The sequence below is a fragment of the Pongo pygmaeus genome, chromosome 20, assembly GCF_028885625.2.
Source record: "Pongo pygmaeus isolate AG05252 chromosome 20, NHGRI_mPonPyg2-v2.0_pri, whole genome shotgun sequence".
Lineage (NCBI taxonomy): Eukaryota > Metazoa > Chordata > Mammalia > Primates > Hominidae > Pongo > Pongo pygmaeus.
The window spans coordinates 64,604,780-64,629,219 of NC_072393.2; the positions used below are offsets into that span (position 1 = coordinate 64,604,780).

Genomic DNA, 24,440 nt, shown 5'->3' on the forward strand with positions numbered 1-24,440 from the left:
AGGAAGATCACTTGAGCCCAGGAGGCAGAGGTAGCAGTGAGCCAAAATCATGCCACTGCACAAAGAAAGAAAGAAAAGAAAGTGGAAGGAAAGCAGTCACCCTTAGAAGTGAAGCAATGTGCACAGGGGAGACCCACAGCAGGAAGGTGAAGGGGAACTCCTGCTGACTGAAAGTGGGCCCTAGGCTTCAGAGATGGGAGGAATGAAAGATGGGCTCAAAAAAGGCAATGAACTATGTTATGTATGAGGGAGACAGAGGGGACCTGGGAGTCCTGGATGTTAGGGAACACTGAAATCAATAGCGTCCAGGCTGTCCATGATAGGTGAGAGGAAGGAAATACTTCCAGGAAGAAGCAGAAGTCTGAGATTTTCTTTTGACTCGTGATGTGACCTGAGCCACAGGAGGCCCTTTTTTTTTTTGAGATGGAGTCTTGCCCTGTCACCCACACTGGAGTGCAGTGGCACAATCTCGGCTCACTGCAACCTCCACCTGGGTTCAAATGATTCTCCTGCCTCAGCCTCTGGAGCCGCTGGGATTACAGGCGTCTGCCACCACACCCAGCTAATTTTTTAATTTTTAGTAGAGATGGGGTTTCACCATGTTGGCCAGGCCAGTCTTGAACTCCTGATCTCATGATTCACCCACCTTAGCCTCCCAAAGTGCTGGGACGACAGGAGTGAGCCACTGTGCCCTGCCAGCAGGCCCTTTAAGACGTTAAAAAAAACTCTATTTAAACAGAGATGGGATCTTGCTATGTTGCAAGGCTGGCCTTGAACTCCTCAGCTTAAGCAATCCTCCTGTCCCTCCCAAAATGCTGGCATGAGCCTCGGTGCCCGGCCTAGAAATTTTTTCAAGATAATAATCTTAGTAATAAGGTTATAAGTTACCAGGATGCTTGTGGTATATTGCATATGACTTATGAAATCCTTTGGAATCTCTAAATCAGATAATTTGGATTCACTCTGGCTATTAGAATACAATATCCACATCCTACTGGTAGTATGATTCTGGATACATTATGCTGCTTTCTCTAAGCTGAGATAATACTAACTTCATTCTCTCCAAGAGCCTTTACACAAATCATGTAAAAAAAAAAAAATCCATCAATAACTAACTTGCCCCTGCCACATTTATCAGGTGACCACTAATATGTCAGACCTTGAAAGGACTGCAATCAAATGTTACACACCTAAGTGAGCCCAAGCTAGAAGAGTCAGAAGGTGAAAACAGCAGCCTCCCCATGACATCACTAGGCCATTATTTCTCAACCACTGGGAAGCCATGGGACCTTTAAAAATAAGATGAGCTTTATGAGCCCAAGTTCCACTCAATACCCTCGAAGCCTATCCAGGAAGGATCCTTGGACCCGTTTTATAAATACTTATGAACTGGAGAGAAGCCACCCAAGTGTTCTGATCCATCTTTCCCCTTTTCCCCTGTGAACACTGAGACTTCATTACTCTAGGTGGACTGGCTAGCTCTCTTCCCTTCTGAATCCTGCTCCTTCAAGTAAGCCTTTCATCTGCAGAAGATTTCAAAAAAATAAAACACTGAATTCAAGGTAAATCTTGGGAAATGGTGCTCTGAAGTGCAGTGGTGTCTGGTTATGGAAAGGAACAAACACCCTTGCCCTCTGCTCTGTAAGTGGCATTCTAAACCCACCAAGGGACTTGCCCAGTCTTCCAGCAAGTCCTCCAGGCCCTGCTGCCCTGTTATCCTTGGGGTTGCAGCCAGCAAAGTTCTAGGGAACTCAGGTCCCAGAAAATGCAGTGATTCTGAATGTCCAACACAGACTTCATATTCCAAAGGGATATTAGTTCTCATGTTACTATAAATCCTTCAAGACAGAGAAACCAAGTAACTTTATTTCTCATTGTTTAGGATTTTCTTTTTATTATCAAATCTCTGCTATAGAAACACTGAAGAAAATGGGAAAAAAAATCACTGGAGAGGCAGCATAAAATGGTGGCTGAAAACAAGAACTCTGGAGCCAAACAATCTCAGCTCTACTCCCTTACTAGTTGTGCCCCTTAGGTAGGATCCTTCAACATCTCTGCTTCAGCTTAGCCATTTGTAAAACTGGGGTAACAGTACCTATCTCAGAGTTAAGGGGACTAAACAAGTTAACACTTGGAAAGCATTTAAAATAAAGCCCAGCACGTAAATGTTATGTGTATTTGTAAAACTTTTTAAAAATCTCAAATTAACTGGGTTAACTTTTCCATGGATCTTTCAGGTCCTTATCCATATACATTTTTTTAGATCTGTTACAGTAAGTATGTATATACAATTCTGTATCCTTTTTATTCCTTCATGTTATGTATACTGATGCAGTGTCCATAATTATAATTTATAGTGATTGCCTAAAACAAATTACAAACTAATTGCCCAACAATGCAGTGATGAGTAACAATGGATGCTGACACACTGGGCTAAGGATCACTTTCTGTCCAGCAACATCAGTCTCACACTCCTAGGCAATAACTTTTCTACCGTTAGTCATCTCATTCATTAATTTTCTCTAAGGAGGTTAATCAACAGTAAATACCCCATTCAATACTATTATTTTTCTTACATTCAGATTTAGCACTTCATATTCTACTCCTGGGCACCCAGACCCTCCCCTTATAACAACAAAATCTGTATTTCTACAATTATGCACAAAATGTTATTGTAGAGTTTTCCATCCAATACTCCAGCTTGATGCAAAACAGTGTATTTCCAGTCAGAAACTTTTCTCTGCATAAGGTTTTTCCCTTAGCAATTCACACCAATCTACAAGTAGGTGAGAGCTCTTGCTAAAAGATGCCTCAGTCCCCACAGTCATGGTCCTCAAGTATGAATTACTGGTAGACCATAAGGGGAGTTTAGAGTTTTCTTCATTGTTAATTATCTGATTTTGAGTAAGGGCTACATAACTGCTGAAAGCTTTTCCCTATTCTTTTCCTTCACGGGGTTTCTTCTAAGATGATATTTTCTAGTAAATAATGTGGGAGAAGTCTTACTGAACTCTTATTGAAAAATGTCTCCTCTTGATTATGTTCATAGGGTTTTCCTCAATGTGTTGTCAAATGTACAAGAAACGAAAAACTCGCATAAATTCAATTCAGTTTCTCTTCACTGTGATTTCTCTGGTGTTGAAGTAGGGCTGAGTGACCACTAAAGGCTTTTCCACATTCACTGCATATAAAGCGTTTCTCTCCACTATGCATTCTCTGATGAATAATAAGGGAAGAATTCTTACAAAATGCTTTCTCACAATGATTACATTTGTAGGGCTTTTCTCCAGTATGGTTTCTTAGGTGTACGATAAGGGATGAACTCTCATTAAATGCTTTCCCACATTCATTACACCTGTATGGTTTCTCTCCAGTATGAGTTCTCCGGTGTGCAATGAGGTGAGAACTACAGTTAAAGGATCTTTCACACTGATTACATTTATAGGGTTTCTCACCAGTGTGAATTCTCCGATGAGCAACAAGGTGACAGCTCTGACTGAAGGATTTTCCACATTTATTGCATTCATAGGGTTTTTCTCCAGTATGAGTCCTTTGATGTCTAACAAGGTGAGCCATCTGGCTACAGGATTTTCCACATTTATTACATTCATAGGGCTTAATTCCAGAATGAATTATCTCATGTTTAGTGAGGGCTGAGCGTTCTCTGAATGCTTTGCCACATTCCTGACAGTTATACGGTTTCTCTCCCGTGTGAGTTCTCTGATGGGCAATAAGATGGGAGCTCCAGCTGAAGGATTTTCCACATTCAGTACATTTATATGGTTTTGCTCCAGAATGAGTTCTTTCATGTTTACTAAGGGCTGAGTAGTCCCTAAAAGCTTTTTCACATTCATCACATTTAAAGGGTTTCTCTCCAGTATGCATTCTCATATGGGCAATAAGATGGGAGCTCCAGCTGAATGATTTCCCACATTCAGTACATTCAAAAGGTTTCTCTCCTGTATGAGTCCTCTGATGTCCAATAAGATGAGAATTCCAGTTGAAAGATTTCCCACACTCATTACAAACATAAGGTTTCTCTCCTGTATGAATTCTCTTATGTACAATAAGATGAGAATTCCAGCTGAAGGCTTTTCCACATTTATTACATTCATAGGGTTTTATTCCAGTGTGAGTCCGTTCATGTTTCGTAAGGGCTGAGCGATTCCTAAAAACTTTTCCACATTTATCACACTCATACGGTTTTTCTCCAGTATGAGTTTTCTTATGTTGAATAAGGTAAGAGCTCCAGATGAAAGACGTCCCACATTCATTGTAGTCATAGGGTTTCTCTGCAGTGTAAGTGCTTGTATGTTGAGTAAGGAATGAGTCATACCCAAAGACTTTCTCCCATTCATTGTATTTATACGCTTTCTCTACAGTACCAATTTTTTGATGTTCCATAAAGGATGAGAAATAAAAGATATTCTCATATTCTTTGTAATTATACTGGTTTTCTCCAACATGAAGCCTTGGGTGTTCATTAAATGATGGGCTCTGGTTAAAGATTTGATGGCATTCCTTATATTCATAGAGTTTTTCTCCTGTGTGAATTCCTTTATGATCACCAAAATGTATTATATGATTGAAAGATTTAACAGCATCAGTACATTTGAAAAGATTATCTCCAGTTTGTATTCTTGCAGGGTAAATAGGTTGAATGGACTGATAAACAGTTTTGTCATAATCATTATTTTCACAGGTAACCTTATCTGCATACATTATGGCTGAGTCACATCTCCAACTTTCAGCATGTGTATCAGGCTTATAGAAATGTTCTATCTGAGAAACTCTCTGAGATGGAACAAAGTTTAAGTTCTGGCTAAACTCTGCCCCAAGTTCACAGAATTCAGAGCTTCTCTGGGATAGTACTTGCTTTTGCATGAAGACCATCTGCCTCATAGCTGTACTCTGGTTCATGTGATACATTTCTAATTGGTCTTTACACCCCAAAACTTCTAACCTGGAGAACCAAGGATCATCCCATATATATCTTTCCAACTTCATGCCATGGGATTGTTCTTCCTCAAAAATGCTCTGTGCTGGGATCAATGCTTTGCTTTCAAGATTTCTCACCCATTCTGAAACAGACAGAAAAAAAGCTATGAGAGCATAGAGAAAGACATTAGAATAAAGTGGGAATGGTGAGATTTACTGTCCATATTATCAAAAAGACTAGTATAAATTTGTTTTCAAGTCCAGGCTTAGAACTCAGAGAAAGATCATAATAGGGAAAAGAATAGTGAAAAGTAAACAACAGTTAACCAGAATACAAAGTGTGTACTGAAAACTAATGAAACCATTTAAAAGTACTTTCCATGAAAAGGAAGACCAGGATAAGAATGTGCAAGAAAGAGGCCAGACAAGGTGGCTCACACCTGTAATCCTAGCACTTTGGGAGGCCGAGGCGGGCGGATGATGAGGTCAGGAGATCAAGACCATTCTGGCTAACACAGTGAAACCCTGTTTCTACTAAAAATACAAAAAATTAGCCAGGCGTGGTGGCGGGTGCCTGTAGTCCCAGCTGCTCAGGAGGCTGAGGCAGGAGAATGGCGTGAACCCGGGAGGTGGAGCTTGCAGTGAGCCAAGATCGCGCCACTGCACTTTAGCCTGAGCGACAGAGCGATACTCCGTCTCAAAAAAAAAAAAAAAGAATGTGCAAGAAAGAGTTAACTCTGCAGGCCTGACATGCTCAAACCTTGCAAAGGTAGCCTGTTTCCTAACTGGCCCTTAGCCAACTCCTAGGAATTAAGATCTTGGAATGTTCTAACTAGTAAGAGTGTTTTGCATGCTCAAGGTATTGAAGCACATTTACCAACTTATTTAGATATGTGTGCAAACAATGTCATTCATAGTGATCACCTGCTTTCCCTCAGGGTGGTCTGGAGTTTCAGCGATGGCAGTGAGTCACGCAGGCACTGTGTGCCTGGATGAGCAACCTCTCAATAAACACACTGGACTCCTAGACTCAGGCAAGTTTCCTAGTAGAAATTTCGCACGTGTTGTCACAACTCCTTGCTTGAGGAATTAAGTGTGCCTCATGTACGCTACTGGAAGCTTGTACCTGGTCTAACCTCATGAACCTTTTTCCTTTGCTGATGTTGCTTTGTATCCTTTCACTGTAATACACCATAATCCTGAGTATAATGACTTTTGAGTCCTATAAGTCCTCATAGTGAATCAGTGAACCTGGGGGTGGTCTTGAAGACCCCTGACAAAAGGACCCAGTGAATGTTATTAAGGTTAAAAAAGAAAAAAAAAGAATAAAGCCTTTCATCTTAACAAAAGGTAGGTAGATGAGCACACAAGGCCTTTAGCAAGTAATGTTTACATCATGAGTGCTCTAACTCACTTCTGTGTTATAATGTCCTTCTACTCCCATATGTTGACAAATGCAGAAAAAAGGAGGAGAGGTGTGTTTAGAGAGTATCACCAAGCAAGGATTCAAGCCAGGATGTTATTTATGACAAAATGCTTTGTTTCCTATGTCATAGAATCCAGTCAATCACACAAGATCCACCAACCCAAAGGGCAAACATCACCAGAGTTTATGGATACCCCTAAAGTTACATTTCTATCCACCACAGAATATTTTTAGAGCAATGATAGATGGACTAGGAAGACAGCATAGTGTGAAAAAACAGACACAGGAGTTACAGTCTGCTAATCTGTATTTGAACAATGGCCCTGCTGCTATCCTTAGAGAGCTTTTCTGATGACTAATGAGACTCAGAATCCAGCCAAACTCCTGGCAAGTTTAATACACAGGAGCTGCCTATTATCACTGCTGAAGTATCAATCCTCTAACAACCAAAGGAGGCTATATTAGTTTCCTTCTGCTATTGTAACAAATTACCACACATTTAGTGACTTAAGGTAATACAAATTTATGATCTTACAGTTCTGGAAGTCAGAAGTCCAAAACGGCTTTCACTGGGCTAAAATGGAATTATTGGCCGGGTTGTGCTCCCTCCAGAAGCTCTAAGGAATCCACCATATCCTTGCCCTTTCCATCTTCTAGAAGCTGCCCCAATTCCTTGGCTCACAGCTCCTTCCTCCATCTGCAGAGCTCATCACTCCAACCTCTGCTTCTGTCATCACATCCTCTCCCATGTCTCTGACCCTCCCACCACAATCTTATAAAAGGACCCTTGTGAGTACATTTAGAATCCACTCAGACAATCCAGGATAATCTCCCCACAGCAAGATCCTTAATTTACTCTCATCTGGAGGTCCCATTTGCCATACAAGGTGCCCCATTCACAAATTCTGAAGATTAGGATGCAGATATCTTTGTGGGGGAAGTCATTATCCAGATTGCCACAGGGTGTAAAGCCCCAGGCAGGTCCCAACAAGAACTAGATCCTGCCCTCTCTCTCTGCTTCTTTTTTTCTCTTTACTGTATGTAATTTCCCCCCTTTTACCACCCAAGTCCATTATTTTTTGTTTAATTCTTTTGAGACAGGGTCTCACTCAGGCAGGAGTGCAGTGGTACCATCATAGCTCACTGTAATCTCAAATTACTGGGCTCAGGCAATCCTCCCACCTCAGCCTTCTGAGTAATAGGACTACAGGCATGAATCCTGTACACACAACCATGCCTGGCTAAATGTTTTTAAATTTTTTGTAGTGACAGGGTCCCGCCATGTTGCCCAGGATGGTCTCAAATTCCTAGGCTCAAATAATCCTGCCACCTTGGCCTCCCAGAGCACTGGGATTACAAATGTGAGCCCCCATCCCTGGCCCCCATGACCATTATAACAGAGGATCTACTCTGCACAACAACTGGCATTTATTATCAATTTCAAGTTCAGCTCTTAAAAGTTACTGAATTATCTTCATACAGATTTTTAAATCCTTCCAGTAAAAGCTTTTACAAATGGAAGTTGACCAATTCCCTGACCAAATGAAAGACCAACTGAAAGACCAAATGAAAAGTTCTTGTCCAACTTTATACTCACTCAGTACTTGTAGTCTACTGAGTTTCCAGCACCAGAGACAAGGCAAGAAAGTACGGTCTCCTTGGAAGTCAGAATCTATGTGAAGAGAGATTCTACCAAACAGTGATGAATATACATGAAATATCACTCTAAGGCCAGGCGCGGTAGCTCACACCTGTAATCCCAGCACTTTGGGAAGCTGAGGCGGTGGATTACCTGAGGTCAGGAGTTCAGGACCAGCCTGGCCAGCACGGTGAAACCCCGTCTCTACTAAAAAAACACAAAATTAGCCGGGCATAGTGGCAGGCGCTTGTAATCCCAGCTACTTGGGAGGCTGAGACAAGAGAATTGCTTGAACCCGGGAGGTGGAGGTTGCAGTGAGCCAAGATCACACCATTGCACTCCAGCCTAGGCAACAAGGGCGAAACTCCGTCTCAAAAAAAAAAAAAAAGAAAAGAAAAAGAAATATCACTCTGAGATGGTGGGGTTATAGAACAGATGCTAAGTGGGTGGGAGATCAAAAAAGGACATCAGCACTAACTGAAGTGATCGAGGATGGTTCACACAAGAGAAACAACATGAGCTCAGCCTTGAAGCACGACCTGGGTACAGACTGACTAGTCACTCAGCATAAGCAGAGGCATGCACGGCGTGACCAGTGTGTGAGGAGGAAGATAAGGATACCTGCTGAATAAACTCCAGGAGCTATTCAGGAAATGAGAGAAACAATAGAAAAAATAGAAGGTTTTGAAATCCAGTTGTTTTGTTACAAGGCAATTTGAATCACTGTAGGTTTACTGACAGGGATCTCATAATGAAAGATTTCAGGGATACAAATCTAGAAATAATACCTGAGGTGGCTAATAACAAGTGAGAATTTCTTCATCAACTTGGGCTGGAATTTTATGAGAAAGGGGCCTGACTAAGAGTGATGATGGAAGCTGAATGACATAACTAACATTTCAGAGGAAGAAAATCTTGGGAGTTAGAAGAGAGATTACTTCTTGGAGAGGAAAGAGCTCGAAGTCAAGATGACTTCTCAATCTCCAGCTTAGGGGACATGCAGAAATACACTTCAGGAAGATGGGAGAACATCTAGAAAGTAGAGACAAGATTACTGGTTCTATCAGCTGTGATCAAGGAGACAGCTGAGATGCTTTGTAAAATGGGAGAAGTGTAAGGACAGAGGTGCTGGAATTGCAGGGCTCTGGATGGTAACTAAGAATGGGCAGCACTGAAGGTAGAAGAATTAAAGCTCCTGGAATTCATGAGCTCTTAGGGGAAAGTTTCCAATCTGAATAGAAAACAACTGGCAAGATTCTCCACAAAAGTCCCCTCCATTAGAGTGGGTGGAAGATAATCCAACTTCAGGACTCAAGAAGAGGCTGTGGCACATTGCCAAAAATAATAAGATAAAGACAATGTGTATAATATCCTACTGTTGAAAACATGAAAAATAACTACAAATTCCTACATGCTTGTAGTTGCATAAAGAAACTCTGTTATGCATGTAACAGAAATTACTAAAAGTGATTACCTGAGGCAGAATATCAGCGAAAATGGCCAAGTAAAGACATGTAAAATTTCACCACTCTGTAAAACCAACTAAAAAACTGGCAAAACTGTCAGAAGGTAATTTTTCAAAATTCTGTAAATTAACCAAAGCCTAGGCCAGGCGCAGTGGCTCATGCCTGTAATCCCAGCACTTCGGGAGGCTGAGGCGGGCGGATCACGAGGTCAGGAGATCCAGACCATCCTGGCTAACATGGTGAAACCCCAACTCTACTAAAACTACAAAAAAATTAGCCAGGCGTGGTGTCGGGCACCTGTAGTCCCAGCTACTAGAGGGGGCTGAGGCAGCAGAATGGCGTGACCCTGGGAGGCGGAGCTTACAGTGAGCTGAGATCACGCCACTGCACTTGAGCCTGGGCGACAGAGCGAGACTCCATCTCAAAACAAAAACAACAACAACAAAAACACAAAAAAACAAAATCAACCAAAGCCTTGCAGCAACCAGGAAAACATTTATTCTAGAAAAGTAAATTTTAATAAGAACAGTAAGCTATATGGTGTTCTAACTTACCCCGGTCCCATCTGTGGCTCAGTAACAGCCTTGGAAAAATGACAGCCCCCACTTCTGGTACTTCAGTGAGCAGAACAAAGCTGGAGCTTTTTCAAAGCCTCATTTGCAAAGAACACTCATTACTAGACCTGCCTAGTGGCTCCCTGGAAGACTCCACTGGAAAAGCTGGTCTATATTTTGCCTGACAGAGAACTTTCACAGTGTTACAAAGCCTCTAGGGAGGAGGTACTTTTTTAACATTTACAGGCAATGTTTTAAAGTCACCATTGCCTGAGGTGATGGCAAACAGGTGGGGCCCAAAACACACGAGTCAAAAAGATAGAATGAAAGAGCTGAGGAATGAGAAGTCTATAGGGACTCTGAGAAGCTCCAACCTAGAAGGCTACATGCATACCCATAATAATTAAACTAGGGCCAGGGGTGGTGGTTCACGCCTGTAATCCCAGCACTTTGGGAGGGCGAGGTGGGTGGATCACAAGGTCAAGAGATTGAGACCATCCTGGCTAACACGGTGAAACCTGCCTCTACTAAAAATACAAAAAAAAAAAAAAAGTTAGCTGGGCGTGGTGGCGGGCCCCTGTAATCCCAGCTACACGGGAGGCTGAGGCAGGAGAATCGCTTGAACCCGGGAGGCAGAGGCTGCAGTGAGCCAAGATCGCGCCACTGCACTCCAGCCTGGGCGACAGAGCAAGACTCTGTCTCAATAAATAAATAAATTAAATTAAATAAAAGCCAAAGAGAGAATCCTGAAAGCAGAAAGAGAGAAGAAACTCATCACGTACAAGGGATCTTCAGTAAGATTAACAGCTTGTTTCTCAGAAACGATTCAGGCCAGAAAGAAAGACAAAAAAACATGACAATCAAGAATTCTATATCCAGTAAAATTATCCTTCAAAAATGAAGGAGAAATCAAGAGATTTCCAGATAAACAAAACGCCACAGTTCGCTGTTAGCAAACCTGTCCAACAGGAAATGCTGGCTGGGGATAGTGACTCATGCATGTAATCTCAGCACTTTGAGAGGGTGAGGTGGGGGCATCACTTGAGCTCAGGAGTTCAAGACCAGCCTAGGCAACATAGTGAGGTGTGGTTGTGTGCACCTATAGTCCCAGCTACTCAGGAGGCTGAGATGGGAGGATCACTTGAGCCTAGAAGGTTGAGACTACAGTGAGCCAAGATCATGCCACTGCACTCCAGCCTGGGCAACAGAGTGTCTTTTCTATCTCAAAAAACAAAATGGAAATGCTAACATGAGTCCCTCAGGCTGAAATGAAAGAACATTCAACAGTAACTCAAAATAAAAAACAGCAATAAAGATAGCTACATAAGTATAAAAAGACAATATAAGTAAAATTCTTGTTTCTAGCTCCTTTTTTTCAGTCTGTTAAAAGACAACTGCATAAAGCAATAATTATAAATCTATATTCATGAACACACAATGTATAAAGATGTAATTTGTGACAAAAGAGCATAAAAGGAGGAGGGCAGAGCTATACACAAAGTTTTGGTATACTATTAATATTAAACTAGTATTAATCTAAACTACATCGTCATAAATTAAGATGTTAATTGTAGGGCCAGGCGTGGTGGCTCACACCTATAATCTCAGCACTTTGGGAGGCCAAGGCAGGAGGATTGCTTGTGCACAGGAGTTCAAGACTAGCCTGGGCAATATAGTGAGACCTTGTCTCTACAAAAAAAAAATTTTTTTAATTAACTGAGCATGATGGCACATGGCTGTAGTCCCAGCTATCTAGGAGGCTGAGGTGGGAGGACTGCCTAAGCTTGCAATGCAGAGGTTGCAGTAAGTCAAGATTGTGCTACTGCACTGCAGCCTGGGCAGAAGAGCAAGACCTTGTCTCAAAAGATGTTAATTGTAATCCCAGGGCAACTAACAAGAAAATAACTCAAGATTTTATAGTAAAAGAAAAGTAGTTACCTGTGTGTATGCCTCTGTGTATCTGTGTTTTGGGGGAATAACGGTAATGTGAGTAACAGCAGGGAGTATAAATGAGTTATTTTTGGTGTTGTTTTTCAGATAGGGTCTTGCTCTGTCATTCGGGCTGGAGTGCAGTGGTGAAATCACAGATCACTACCGCCTCAACATCCCAGGCTTAAGCAATCCTCACCTCAGCCCCCTGAGTAGCTAGGACCACAGACATGCACCATAAAGCCCAGCTAATTTTTTTAATAAAGGAGATTTTTTTTTTTTAGCCTATACATTTTAAGTAGCTTTCAGATATTTGAACACTACCTATATTTTAAAAATCTATTTTGTTTGGTATCCAAGAAGATCTAAGTAAGATCTTAGAATGGTGACTCATGCCTGTAATCCCAGCACTTTGGGAGCCAAGGTGGGCAGACCACTTGAGGTCAGGAGTTCGAGAACAGCCCAGCCAATATGGTGAAATCCCGTCTCTACTAAAAATACAAAAACTAGCCAGGCATGGTGGTGGGTGCCTGTAATCCCAGCTACTCAGGAGGCTGAGGTGGGACAATCGCTTGAACTAGGGAGGCAGAGGTTGCAGTGAGCCGAGATCGCACCACTGCACTCTAGCCTGGGCGACAGAGCGAGACTCTATCTCAAAACAAACAAACCAAAAAGCCCAAAAAACCTATTTTTTTGAAATAAGCATCTATAGCTATAGGTTACAAGTTTGGCAATAGAGGAAATAAGGAAAACATTTGAAGTAGCTACATGGGTAAGAGGTAACCTTAGAGGAAGGGACCGCAGAAAACAGGAGCCATCAAGAGAGCCGACAGTGAGGGAAACTGTCTACCTTATTAGGATGGTGATGCTTCTTTGCTCTAAATCAAAAGCAGCAAGAGAAGAAAGCTCCTTAGAGGGAATTCTAAATGTATCGGAGGAAGGTAACTCTTTATGGCCTTATCCCATTTCTCAACAAAGAGGGGGGACCAGTGCAGCAACAGGCTATGAGCACTAGGGGGGAAGTTCCTTGGGGGGAAGTTCCTTGGGGGGAACTCTTTATGGCCTTATCCCATTTCTCAACAAAGAGGGGGACCAGTGCAGCAACAGGCTATGAGCACTTGGGGGGAAGTTCCTTGTTCAGCCTGGGGTCTGCCCTCACCTGAACACGTGCGTTGAGGACATGCCTGCTCCACCGACCACGGCTCTTCTCCTTGCTCCAACAAGGAGATGACCTCAGGCTTGGCAATCTGATTTCCTATGCATGGAGGAAAAGCATGGAAATCATGTCATGAGGCTTCAGGACAGCCAAAGAAAACTTCTCTTGCCTATTCCTCCCTGTGACTTCTCAGCCTGGGCAGAATACGCAAGGTCCTTCCCACTCCATGCTCTGTAAGCATTAGGAGTTTCGTCCCTGAACCTCAGGGCCCAAGAGCATCTCAGCTCTTCTGAGACACCACCCTCGCCCCTGCAATGAGCTTCTAAACATGCAGCAGCTGAAGGCATTACCATGGGAACAGCTTAGTTTACTTGGGCAGCACCTGCCTTACCCACAGAGAGCAGGTGACCATAGGTCTCCAGCATCACATCACGGTACAGGGTCCTCTGAACAAGGTCCAGCTGCCCCCACTCTTCTTGGGTGAAGTCCACGGCCACGTCCTTGAAGGTCACTGGTTCCTAAAAGAACACAAATATTCCTTCTCAGCCTGTGACCACCCCCTCCAATATTTCCAGGGATGGAGTGAGGCTGACAGCCCTGGGAAGAGAAGACAGGATGTAGAGAAACTCTCCTGGTTATTGAAGAGTCTGAGTAATGTGAGTGAGGTCTCATTGAGAACCACCCAAGACCCCATATTTGGTATATACTCTTAGGGAATTAGATACGTGGGTCCACAATAACCACAGCAAAGCTGAGCAGGTCTCTTCGAAGACTCTTGCCAAATTCCAGCACACTGACTATGTCCCCCACCTTGGCAACGCCCCTCTTCTGGAAAGGCAGTCATGTAATATGGCCTGGACCAGTGCAGCAACAGGCTATGAGCACTGGCTGCAAGCCAGAGACCCTGAGGATGGAGTCTTTGCTCCAAAACCCAGATCAAGGACCTGAAAGGGTGATCTGTACATTCACAAGTTGTCTTTCTGGACATGATGGGGAGGTTTCCATTCTCAGTTCATCTCTGTCCCAAGGACTGAAGCTAAGGGTGAGCAGGATGCCCCAGAGCAGCCCAGGCCAAGGAGAATCAGTTACAGCTGCCATCAAAAGCGCTTTAGTTACAAGCAATCTAAACTGATTTTTTTTTTTTTTTAATGAAAGCAAGAAAACTAACTGGAAAATGAGAAGGAAAAAGGAAAGGTAATCTGATTTTTCCAATGAATACATCCCTCAAGTCCTTTTATTATTATTTTTTAATTATTTTATCGAGACAGAGTCTCACTCTGTCGCCCAGGCCGGAATGCCATGGTGTGATCTCAGCTCACTACAACCTCTGCCTCCCAGGTTCAAGTGATCCTCCTGCCTCAGCCTCCCAAGTAGCTGGGACAATAGGCGTGCACCACCACGCCTGGCTAATTTTTGTATTTTTAGTAGAGACAGGGTTTTGCCATGTTGGCCAGGCTGGTCTCGAACTCCTGATCTCAAGTGATCCGCCCACCTTGGCCTCCCAAAGTGCTGGGATTATAGGCATGAGCCACTGCACCCAGCCTCGAGACCTTTTAAGAAATCAACTCACTGCGCACAGTGACTCACACCTGTTATCCCAGCACTTTGAGAGTCCTAGGCGGGTGGATCACGAGCTCAGGAGATGAGACCATCCTGGCCAACATGGTGAAACCCCGTCTCTACTAAAAATACAAAAATTAGCTGGGCATGGTGGCACACGCCTGTAATCCCAGCTACTTGGGAGGCTGAGGCAGGAGAATCGCTTGAACCAGGGAGGCGGAGCTTGCAGTGAGCCGAGATCGTGCCACTGCACTCCAGCCTGGACAACAGAGCAAGACTCTGTCTCAAAAAAAAAAAAAAAAGAAAAAAAAAAAGAGCCGGGCACAGTGGCTCACGCCGGTAATCCCAGCACTTTGGGAGGCCAAGGCAGGTGGATCACAAGGTCAGGAGATCGAGACCATCCTGGCTAACACAGGGTGAAACCTCATCTCTACTAAAAATACAAAAAAATTAGCCAGGCGTGGTGGCAGGCACCTGTTGTCCCAGCTACTCGGGAGGCTGAGGCAGGAGAATGGCATGAAGCCAGGAGGCGGAGCTGGCAGTGAGCCGAGATCACACCACTGCAATCCAGCCTGGGCGACAGAGCGAGACTCCGTCTCAAAAAAAAAAAAAGAAATCAACTCAGGCCAAGTGTGGTGGTGCACACCTATAGTCCCAGCTACTTGGAAAGCTGAAGAAGTGGGAGAATAGCTTGGGCCCAGGAGGTGGAGGCTGCAGGGAGCTGAGATCGTAGTACTGCACTCCAACCTGGGCAGTAGAGCAAAACCCAGTCTCAAAAAAAAAAAAAAAAAAAAATCAACCACAAGACACCCGCTGAACAGACACGTGTGCAGTATACTGCTCCCATTCCAAGGGTCCTCTGGACCTGTGCCCCTCCTCTTCACAGCCACATCATATCACTTCTACCCAAATACAGCGTTTCCTGTGGCGCTCTTAGTCACAGCTTATGAACTGAGTTTGCTGTCTCTGATCTGGGCCAGCCCTCCCTGCTGAATTTTCAGTGTATCCATTTTTACTCTGTCCCAATTGCTTCCCCTTTACCTTCACATGATGGGCTTAAAACAAAGAACTGCTTCTGCTCCAATAAATATCATACCCTGAAAAGTCAACTCCTGCTCAAGACCCCCCAGGCTCAGCCTTACTGTGCCCCATGACAAGGACTGTCCATCTTTTCCACGGCTGAATCTCATCTCTGTGTCCCACATCCTCGAGGGCACAGAATCATCCCTCCTGCGGCCTCACACCCCATGTAGAGACGCCTCCTGCTCCCTTGTCCCACTTCTGTCTCATGTCCTCAGAGGCACAGAATCATCCCTCCTGCAGCCTCACACCCCCTGTAGAGACGTCTCCTGCACCCTCGTCTCACTGCTTCCGGCAGTCAACCTCCTCCTGCAAGGTACAGTACACCCTCGCCTTCTCTCCTTCCTTGTCTTCCAGCCTTACCCCAGTGCAGTTCCTTCTCTGCCTTTATTATCCATTTTCCTGTTCCTTGGCATTGGAAATTTTTTCTTTATATTCATCATTTTTACTGATCTATATTGAAGGATTTTGGAGCAACAATTACATGATTCTTATTTCTACCAAGCTCTCACCAAGATCTCCCCAATGTCTTGTGATTGCCAAGTCCAAAGTTTGATTTCTGCCTTTACCTTCTTGGCCTATGCAGCATTTGGAAATGCTGGCCACAACCTCCTTCCATGAAACCCTCCCCAACCCCCACAGTCAATGACAACTTCTTGGTTTTCCTCTTACAGACTGCCCAGACCTCAGTATGCTTGATGACTACTGTTTCTACATTTTATGTTAATGTAAGGTTTTTTTATTTAAATGTAACATGGAGTTGGGAGTGGTGGCTCATGCCTGTAATCCCAACACTTTGGGAGGCCAAGGCGGGTGGATCATTTGAGGTCAGGAGTTCGATACCGGCCTGGCCAAGATGATGAAAACCCGTCTCTACTAAAAGTACAAAAATTAGCTGGGCATGGTGGTGCACACCTGTAATCCCAGCTACTCAGGAGGCTGAGGAACGAGAATCTCTTGAACCCGGGAGGCAAAGGTTGCAGTGAGCCAAGATCGCACTACTGCACTCCAGCCTGGGCGACAGAGTGAAACTCTGTCTCAAAAAATAATAAGAATAATAAAATAAATAAATAAATAAATGTAATATGGACAGAGAAGTGCACAAAACCTATGCTTGATGCATTTTCACAGAGCAATGGCACCTGGGGAACCAGCTAGGTGCTGTGCTGATGGCCCAGGGTGCCTCTGACCCTGTGCTTGTCTTACACATCCTAACCTCCCTGGGGTGGCACCTTCTTAGATGGCTTCAATGTTCACCTACACTTAACAAGGTGCAAACCCACACCCTAATGGCTGACCAGCTGGTAGACTATAAGCCACAAATTCACTTCCCACCCCTCCCAAGACCCCAATGGAATCATTATATGTTTAAAAATAGAGGAATTACATCTAATAAACACAAGAGGAATGAAATCATTAGAGCAGTTCTGCAGTCCCTAATAAAACAGTGGAGAGTGGCAATGACCATCAATGACTGCTCAGCCGCAGGTAAAAGGCAGACAGGGAGCTTTATAATGGAGGGGTCAGTCTGACAATAACTCACCCACTAACCCATCATACCTGAAGATGGGACAACCAGACACCATGTGCCCACTGATGCAATGCAGTATGAAGAACCCAGCACCACCTATGAAGTATTCTTATCAAAAATACCAAATGAATCTACTCAGGCCTCTAGTCCAAATACTAGCTAACAGGAGACGAGGGGATGGAGGAACTTATTCAATGACATCATGAAGGCAAAAATCAGGCAAACCAACAAGACCAGTGACCTAGTTTCTTCAGCATACGAAGCATGTGCAGTGTGTGCACCTTGTTTGGATCGTGATTTGAACAAACCAACAACTATAAAAAGATATTTTAGAGACACGTAAAGAAAACAATATGAACTGGATATCAGGTGACATTGAGGAATTATTGGTAATTTGCTGAGTATGATAAAGGTATTGTGGTTTCTTCCTTAAAGGTACGTATCTCTTAGATACACAGAAACACTCACAGGTGAAATGATACCATTCTGAGATTTGCTGTCAAATCCTCCAGTTTAAAAAAGGTTGTGTTGGAATAGATGAAAAGAAATGCAGAAAGTGGAAAGCTGACAGCTGCTGAAGCTGGTCAACGTGGGTGCTTGCAGCAGGCTGAGTAACACCCCCCAAAAGATGCCCATGTCCCAATCCTAGAACCTGTGACTGTTATCTTAATGATAAAAGGAACTTTACAGATACAATTAAGAATCTTTAGAGGGATTACCCTGGATTATCCAGGTGGCCCAATGTAATCACCAAAGTCCTTATCAGTGAGAGAGGGAGGCAGGAGTCAGAGTCACAGGAGATATGACGAAAGCAAGGGTCAGAGTGATGTACTTTGCAGATGGAGGACAGGGCATGAGCCAGGAAGCAGTCTCCCCTTGAGCCTCCAGAAGAAACACAGCCCTGCAGACCCATTTTAGACTTCTGAGCTGCAGAACAGTAGAATAAATTCATGTTGTTCTAAGCCATAAAGTCTGTGGTCATCTATTACAATACCAACATAAAACTAAGACATACAACTAAACTAATACAGGGTTCATCTTCTACTTTGGGGTCCAAAAATCTCCTAAATAAAAAGTTGTGTTTTTTTTTTTTTTAAAGAAAGTTAAAGAAATAACCCAGCCAGTGAAAAAAAATGGGGGCATCAGCACCTTGAATTCCACTCATTCCTCCAAGAAGGAGAAAAGATAGATGAAGGTGAGGCTGACCAACTAGACTAGAGGCGATTCCAGCACCACACTAGGAGGCAACACAGTGAAGCAGGTGCTTCCTGCAAGAGGACTCTAGGAGAGGCAGGAGTGAGTCAGGCTGAAAACAGAGCAGGTGAAAGTCTGCACTCGAACAGCTTTGCAAGTGCCCCACCTCGTGGGTGGTGCTGCCAGCAGCCATGTACTTATATGCGGGCAAAAGTCCCAGGAGCCTCCTCGGACTTGAGACTGCGGCTAGGTTCTCAGGCTGCCCAGGTGAGTGGAGACCTCTTCAGTCCCACCAGGTGGGGAAGAGAAGGGAGTCTGTGGCCTCACAGCTCTATATCTATGAAACTGGAAGCAGAACTGACCAGCTGACCCTGGCCCATGCAGGCCCACGAAACCCAGGGCATGCCTCACCAGGAGCACAGAGGGGAGTGGAAGGCACCAATCAGGAATCAGATCTACGCAGCTGCAGTAGAACAGGACTTCCAGCCTCACAGCCCTGCCCTGAGAAACACAGACAGACCAGACGACTCCTGGACATGAGAAACACCTGATGCACAGACAAAGCGACTGAACTAAGTAGCCACAAGGCCAGAGAATCCAGACAACAGCCACTTTCAACTTTCAAAGACCTGTTAATTCCTATTCTCAGATTCTCAGACCAGAGTGATTTCAGTATAAAGTGGGACAGGATGCTACAAGAGAGGCTGAGAGAATAGGAAAGCCTTCACAGACTAACAAAAGAACAGAAGACACAGCAACTAGTTCAGGAGGCCCTAGAGAGTTCTGCTGTGGCGAGAACATGATCATCAGGCCCCCAACCCCCACCAAGAAAAGGACATGGAATATAAAGAGATCAGAGACACGGCAATTTGTTCAGGAGGTCCAGCACCTAACAGAAGAGCCCAGAAAGAACATAAAGGAAAAGGACAAGAGGGAATTATTACTTTTTAAATAACACAAGACTTCTTAAAACAAGACACACAAAAACACTAGCCATAAACAAAGACAGACACATTTGACAAAAACGTACCAACATTCAAATATCTGACTGATAAGACACCACCAGTTAAAGACAAGCTACAGACTGGGAGGAGTTAGTTGATATGTGATAAAGAATTAGGATTCAGAATGCGTATGAAATACCTACACTAAAGTCAGTCCCTAGAAATCTAGGGATGGAGGAAGAGAAACAAAGAGAGAAGGAAATACAGATGGCCAATAAAGACATCAAAAGGTACTTAAGCTCACTAGCAATCAAGAAGATGCACATTAAAGGAATGCAATATACCTTTCTGGTCCTGAGGTAAGCAAATATTTAAAAGACCTGATAATGTCAAGTGTCAACAAACATGCAGGAAAATGGGTATTTTCTCCCAGAGTGGGGAGACTGACAAGTAGCTTTGCCCCCTTGTAGAGACATGTGGCAGCACTAGTAACATTGAAAGTATATAACTAGCCGGGCATGGTGGCTCATGCCTGTAATCTCAGCACTTTGGGAGGCCAAGGCAGGTGAATCACGAGGTCAAGAGATGGAGACCATCGAGACCATCCTGGCCAACATGGCGAAACCCCGCCTCTACTAAAAATAAAAATATTAGCTGGGTGTGGTGGCATGCACCTGTACTCCCAGCTACTCGGGAGGCTGAGGCAGGAGAATTGCTTGAACCAGGGAAGCGAAGCTGCAGTGAGTAGAGATAGCACCACTGCACTGCAGCCTGGGCAACAGAGCGAGACTCCGACTCAAAAAAAAAAAAAAAAAAAAAGTACATACCTAAAACCAGGTACAATTCTGCTTCTAGGGGTATGCCTAGATAAAAACTACATAAACACGTGCACAAAGTGAAGTTACAGGAATGTTCACACAGCTTTCACTGGAGCAGCAAAAACAATGGGGGAAAGAGGAACTTATAAACCTGTCCATAAAAGAAACTATGAACACAGAGGTGCACTTCTCTAATGGATACACTTGGCAGCGCAAAAGGAACAAGCCTGACTTCTCTGTATCCATCAACATGGATGGACCTCAAAGTTGAAAAAAGAAAACTATAGGAAAACTACATATAGAAAAAAATCATTGGGAAAAAAAAAATAGACTGTTGGGCCGGGTGCAGTGGCTCATACCTATAATCCCAGCACTTTGAGGCAGGCAGACCCCTGAGGCCAGGAGTTTGAGACCAGCCTGCCCAATATGACAAAACCCCACCTCTACTAAAAATACAAAAATTAGCCAGATATGGTGGCACACGCCTGCAATCCTAGCTACTTGGGAGGCTGAAGCACAAGAATCCTTTGAACCCGGGAGGCGGAGACTGCAGTGAGCTGAGATCATGCCACTGCACTCCAGTATGGGCAATGCATTGTGACTGTCTCAAAAAAAGACAGTCTATGTCTTTATAGTTTATCATCTACGTATGCATATGAAAATGAATTAGCTTTGTACAAACTGAATCCATGAGTGGTTGCCTGAGAAATGGTGGAAAGACAAAGAGTACTATGTAAAAGAAGAAAAACATAACAAATACAACAAAACAGTAATAATTGTTCACTGATGGTGATGCCATTTGCTTCCTTTTTATACTTCTCTGTAATTATGAAATTTGTCAAAATTAAACTAAAATAAATTTTTAAAAATTTAGAAATGAAAAAGGGGACATTTTCAAACTGTAAGCCCCATGGGCTAAAAAGCAGGAAGAAAAAAAGAGCTGCTCCCAGCTGAATATGTAACCATGTCTGGGCCCACAAATCATGGAGGCCTCACCTCAAGGATGGTAAGGGGACTGGGCACAATGGCTCACACCTGTAATCCCAGCATTTTGAGAGGGCAAGGCAGGCAAATCACCTGAGGTCAGAAGTTTGAGGCCAGCCTGACCAACATGGTGAAACTCTGTCTTGATTAAAAATACAAAAATTAGCCATTGTGGTGGCACACACCTGTAATCTCAGCTACTCGGGAGGGTGAGGCATGAGAATCCCTTGAACCCGGGAGGGGAGGCTGCATCAAGCCAAGATCATGCCACTGCACTCCAGTATGAACAACGCAATGAGACTCTGCCTCAAAAATAAAAATAAATAAATGAATGGTAAGGGGACACAGTAAACACCTTCAGCCTAGAATTGCAAAGGAAAATGCAAAACCAAAAGGCCAGAAGGAAGAGATGGTGGAAGACAGGAACCTAGTCTCACAGGCTGTGGAGATGAGAGGGACCCTTCAAGGGTAGGAGAGGAAATGCAGGTTTCACTGTTGCCTGATGCTGAGGGGAAAGGGTGCTAAAGAGAGAAGAGTCCTGCTATAGAGAGGAGCAAACCCTTCTGGTCCACAGATCACCTTCATGAGCTGCATTTGCATTTTCCAATCACATCCTAGGATGACTTGCAAAAGTGTTTCACCCAAATTCTCATAAACATTCTTGCACACATCACTTTGTACACACATATAAGCATTTATCTAGGCATCCTAAGCACTTTATGGAATCTCCTAACCAGCCACACATTTAAACCCTTTGAGAGTCTGAAGGAGAGAAGACCAAAGGTGCTGAGCTGGGTCTCAGATGTTTGCTGACAGATCTTGCCCAACTGCTCCCCCTTCGAGGAACCTGGGGCAATTCAGATGGCTCCTATGGTAGATTTCATTGCAGAGAAGGAAAACATAAATAGATTGTGCACATCCTCAAGTCTGACCAAAGATGGGTGCAGATTATTATTGATGTTTTATGTACATAATATTTGTTACGCAGATATCCTAGGTGGACTGTTACAGAGGGGTTTGAATGCTTCCATATTTGGAAAGGCTGGTTGGGGTTTTTTAGATGGAATGAGATATTATCATATTTTCCTCTATTCCTAGAAATAACGGGATCTGGGCTTCTGTAGTTAAAACCTCACTATTCAACATACTTCCATGAATGGACTATTCAGATAATGAGGGATGACAGCATTTGATGTTTTCACCAGATAAATGCTTTATTTCAATAAATACTTAACTTGGAGGGAACAATAAAGGGACACAGGGTTCTTTTGCATTCCTGAAGATCTCACTTAGTTAAAAACACACAGCAGTCAAATCCGAGTTTCCCACAGGAAAAAATCCAAAGTGAGTGTGGGGAGGGGGGCCAGCCAGGAGCATGTTATCAGAAATCACAACTCTTCAGACATTGGAGGGTGTTGTTATTTTTAATTCTGTTTTATTTTCTCAGCATTAACTTAGATAATTCTCAGAAAGCCTAGCATAAATTAACAGCAGAGTGTAGCATGGTGGTTGACAGGGCTTCTTCGCAGTGTTTTATTACAGCTAACTTCTACTCCTCAGAGTCTGATTCAGGGGCCATCTTTCCGGCTAGCCTAGCTTCACTACTGATTATTCTGTCTTAGGATTTAATAACGACTGTATATTGTAACAGCAGCAAACCTCATAGTTGCCCAAGTTCTGATGCCAGGCAACAATCACCTTGCATCATATGGTTCAGGCCCTTCTGCTTCCCATCTCACCTGGACCAGGGATAGCAACGCTGCCAAGTGGGGACAGCATACTTATGATGCACTTCACCCACCAGATTTGAAACTGTGGGCAGTTTCAATAATATTTTTTAATTTGAGGGGGAGGCACAAAGTAGAGACATCATTTTTAAATCTTGTTTTATATCCAAGTATCTCACATCTGCTTGATTCATTATCTTAACTTAAAAATAAAAGACCTAAAAAAAAGTAATGAAACTCCTTTTCTTCATCTTTCATAGCAGGGAGTTAACAGAGTAAATGTAACTTTGATGAATTAGGAAAAGCCAATTTAAAAAATCTCCTATTTAGAAATACAGAGACAACTCTAAAAAACTGAAAACAGGAAGTTAAAAATGGCTGCCTCCGTCATTTGTACAATGTAATTACACTGTAATTACATTTATTACATTTACATTGTAATTACATTACATTAAAAGAAATATTGACACAATGCTACAATATGAGTAACTCTTGAAAATGCAAACATTATGCTAAGTGAAAAAAGCCAGACAAAAAAGGCTGTGCCATATTATGATTCCATTTTATGAAATGTCCAGACCAGGCAAATTCATAGAGACAGAAAGTACACTAGTGGTTGGGAGGGAGTAGGGGAAACAGGGAGTGACTACTAACGGGTACAGGATTTCTTTTTAGGGTGATGAAAATGTTCTAGAATTAGATACTGGTGATTGTTGCACAATTCTGTGACTATACTAAAAACCACTGAATTACACACTTTGAAAGCATAAACTTTATAGTATGTCAGTACCATCTCAATAAAACTATTATAAAAATTTTTTTAAGTGGCTGCATCTGGTGAGGAGGCTGGGCAGGACAAGGGTAGAGAGATGACACATTTTCTAAGTGACTCCATTGTCCTATTTCTCTCAGGAGCCACCCTGTCTCCATAATCACAAAGGCTCTTGCTTTGATTTCCTTATACATCTCCTACATAGCTCCAAGGCCCTGGTCAGACTGAAGCCTGAAACACCAGCCTGCTTCCCACAGCCCTCTTCTTTCCACACCCATCACCACATTTCGGACCCTGGTGCCACCTGATCCCAAGACTTCTGAGGTTCTGCAGCAAGCATTCAGGGCCTGGCTGGGTTCATCCTGGCCTCTCCAGCCTAAAACCTAACTGGAGTCAGTCTCACTCAAACATTGGTCACAGAGTGTGCTGCCTGCCACCCCTGACCCCTGCGGTGCTGCAGGAGGCCAGACCTCCACTCACCAGGCTGTGCCCAGCTGGCTGATGCATTCTTTTCACCTCTTGGCCCAGGTCTCCCAAGCAGCCTTCCCCTCCACAGTAAAAGCTGACCTCCACACAGACTCTGTCCCATCTCCTGACTCATCAGGTGACTGTGCTCCTGCAGGCCTACCCTACCCGTCTCAGGTTTCTCATGTCCCACACTGCATGTGTGGCTCCAGGTAGGCCGTGAGATGTCCTTAGCTGAGTGAATAACCCTGGAAAAG

General features: G+C 43.6%; 1 protein-coding gene across 4 annotated transcripts in view; it reads right to left on the reverse strand.

Moving 5' to 3' along the window:
• Nucleotides 1-1,863: 1,863 nt before the first annotated feature.
• ZNF606 (zinc finger protein 606) overlaps nt 1,864-24,440 on the reverse strand; it is a 32,950-nt gene continuing 10,373 nt past the window's right edge. For all 4 annotated transcript variants that reach the window (XM_054464450.2, XM_063658563.1, XM_063658561.1 and 1 more), the window contains exons 5-7: nt 13,500-13,626; nt 13,112-13,207; nt 1,864-5,081 (exon numbers count right to left, since the gene is read on the reverse strand). In XM_054464450.2, the coding sequence (XP_054320425.1) occupies nt 3,103-5,081; nt 13,112-13,207; nt 13,500-13,626 (2,202 nt within the window). In that variant the 3' untranslated portion in view covers nt 1,864-3,102. The remainder of the gene's footprint in view (nt 5,082-13,111; nt 13,208-13,499; nt 13,627-24,440) is intronic.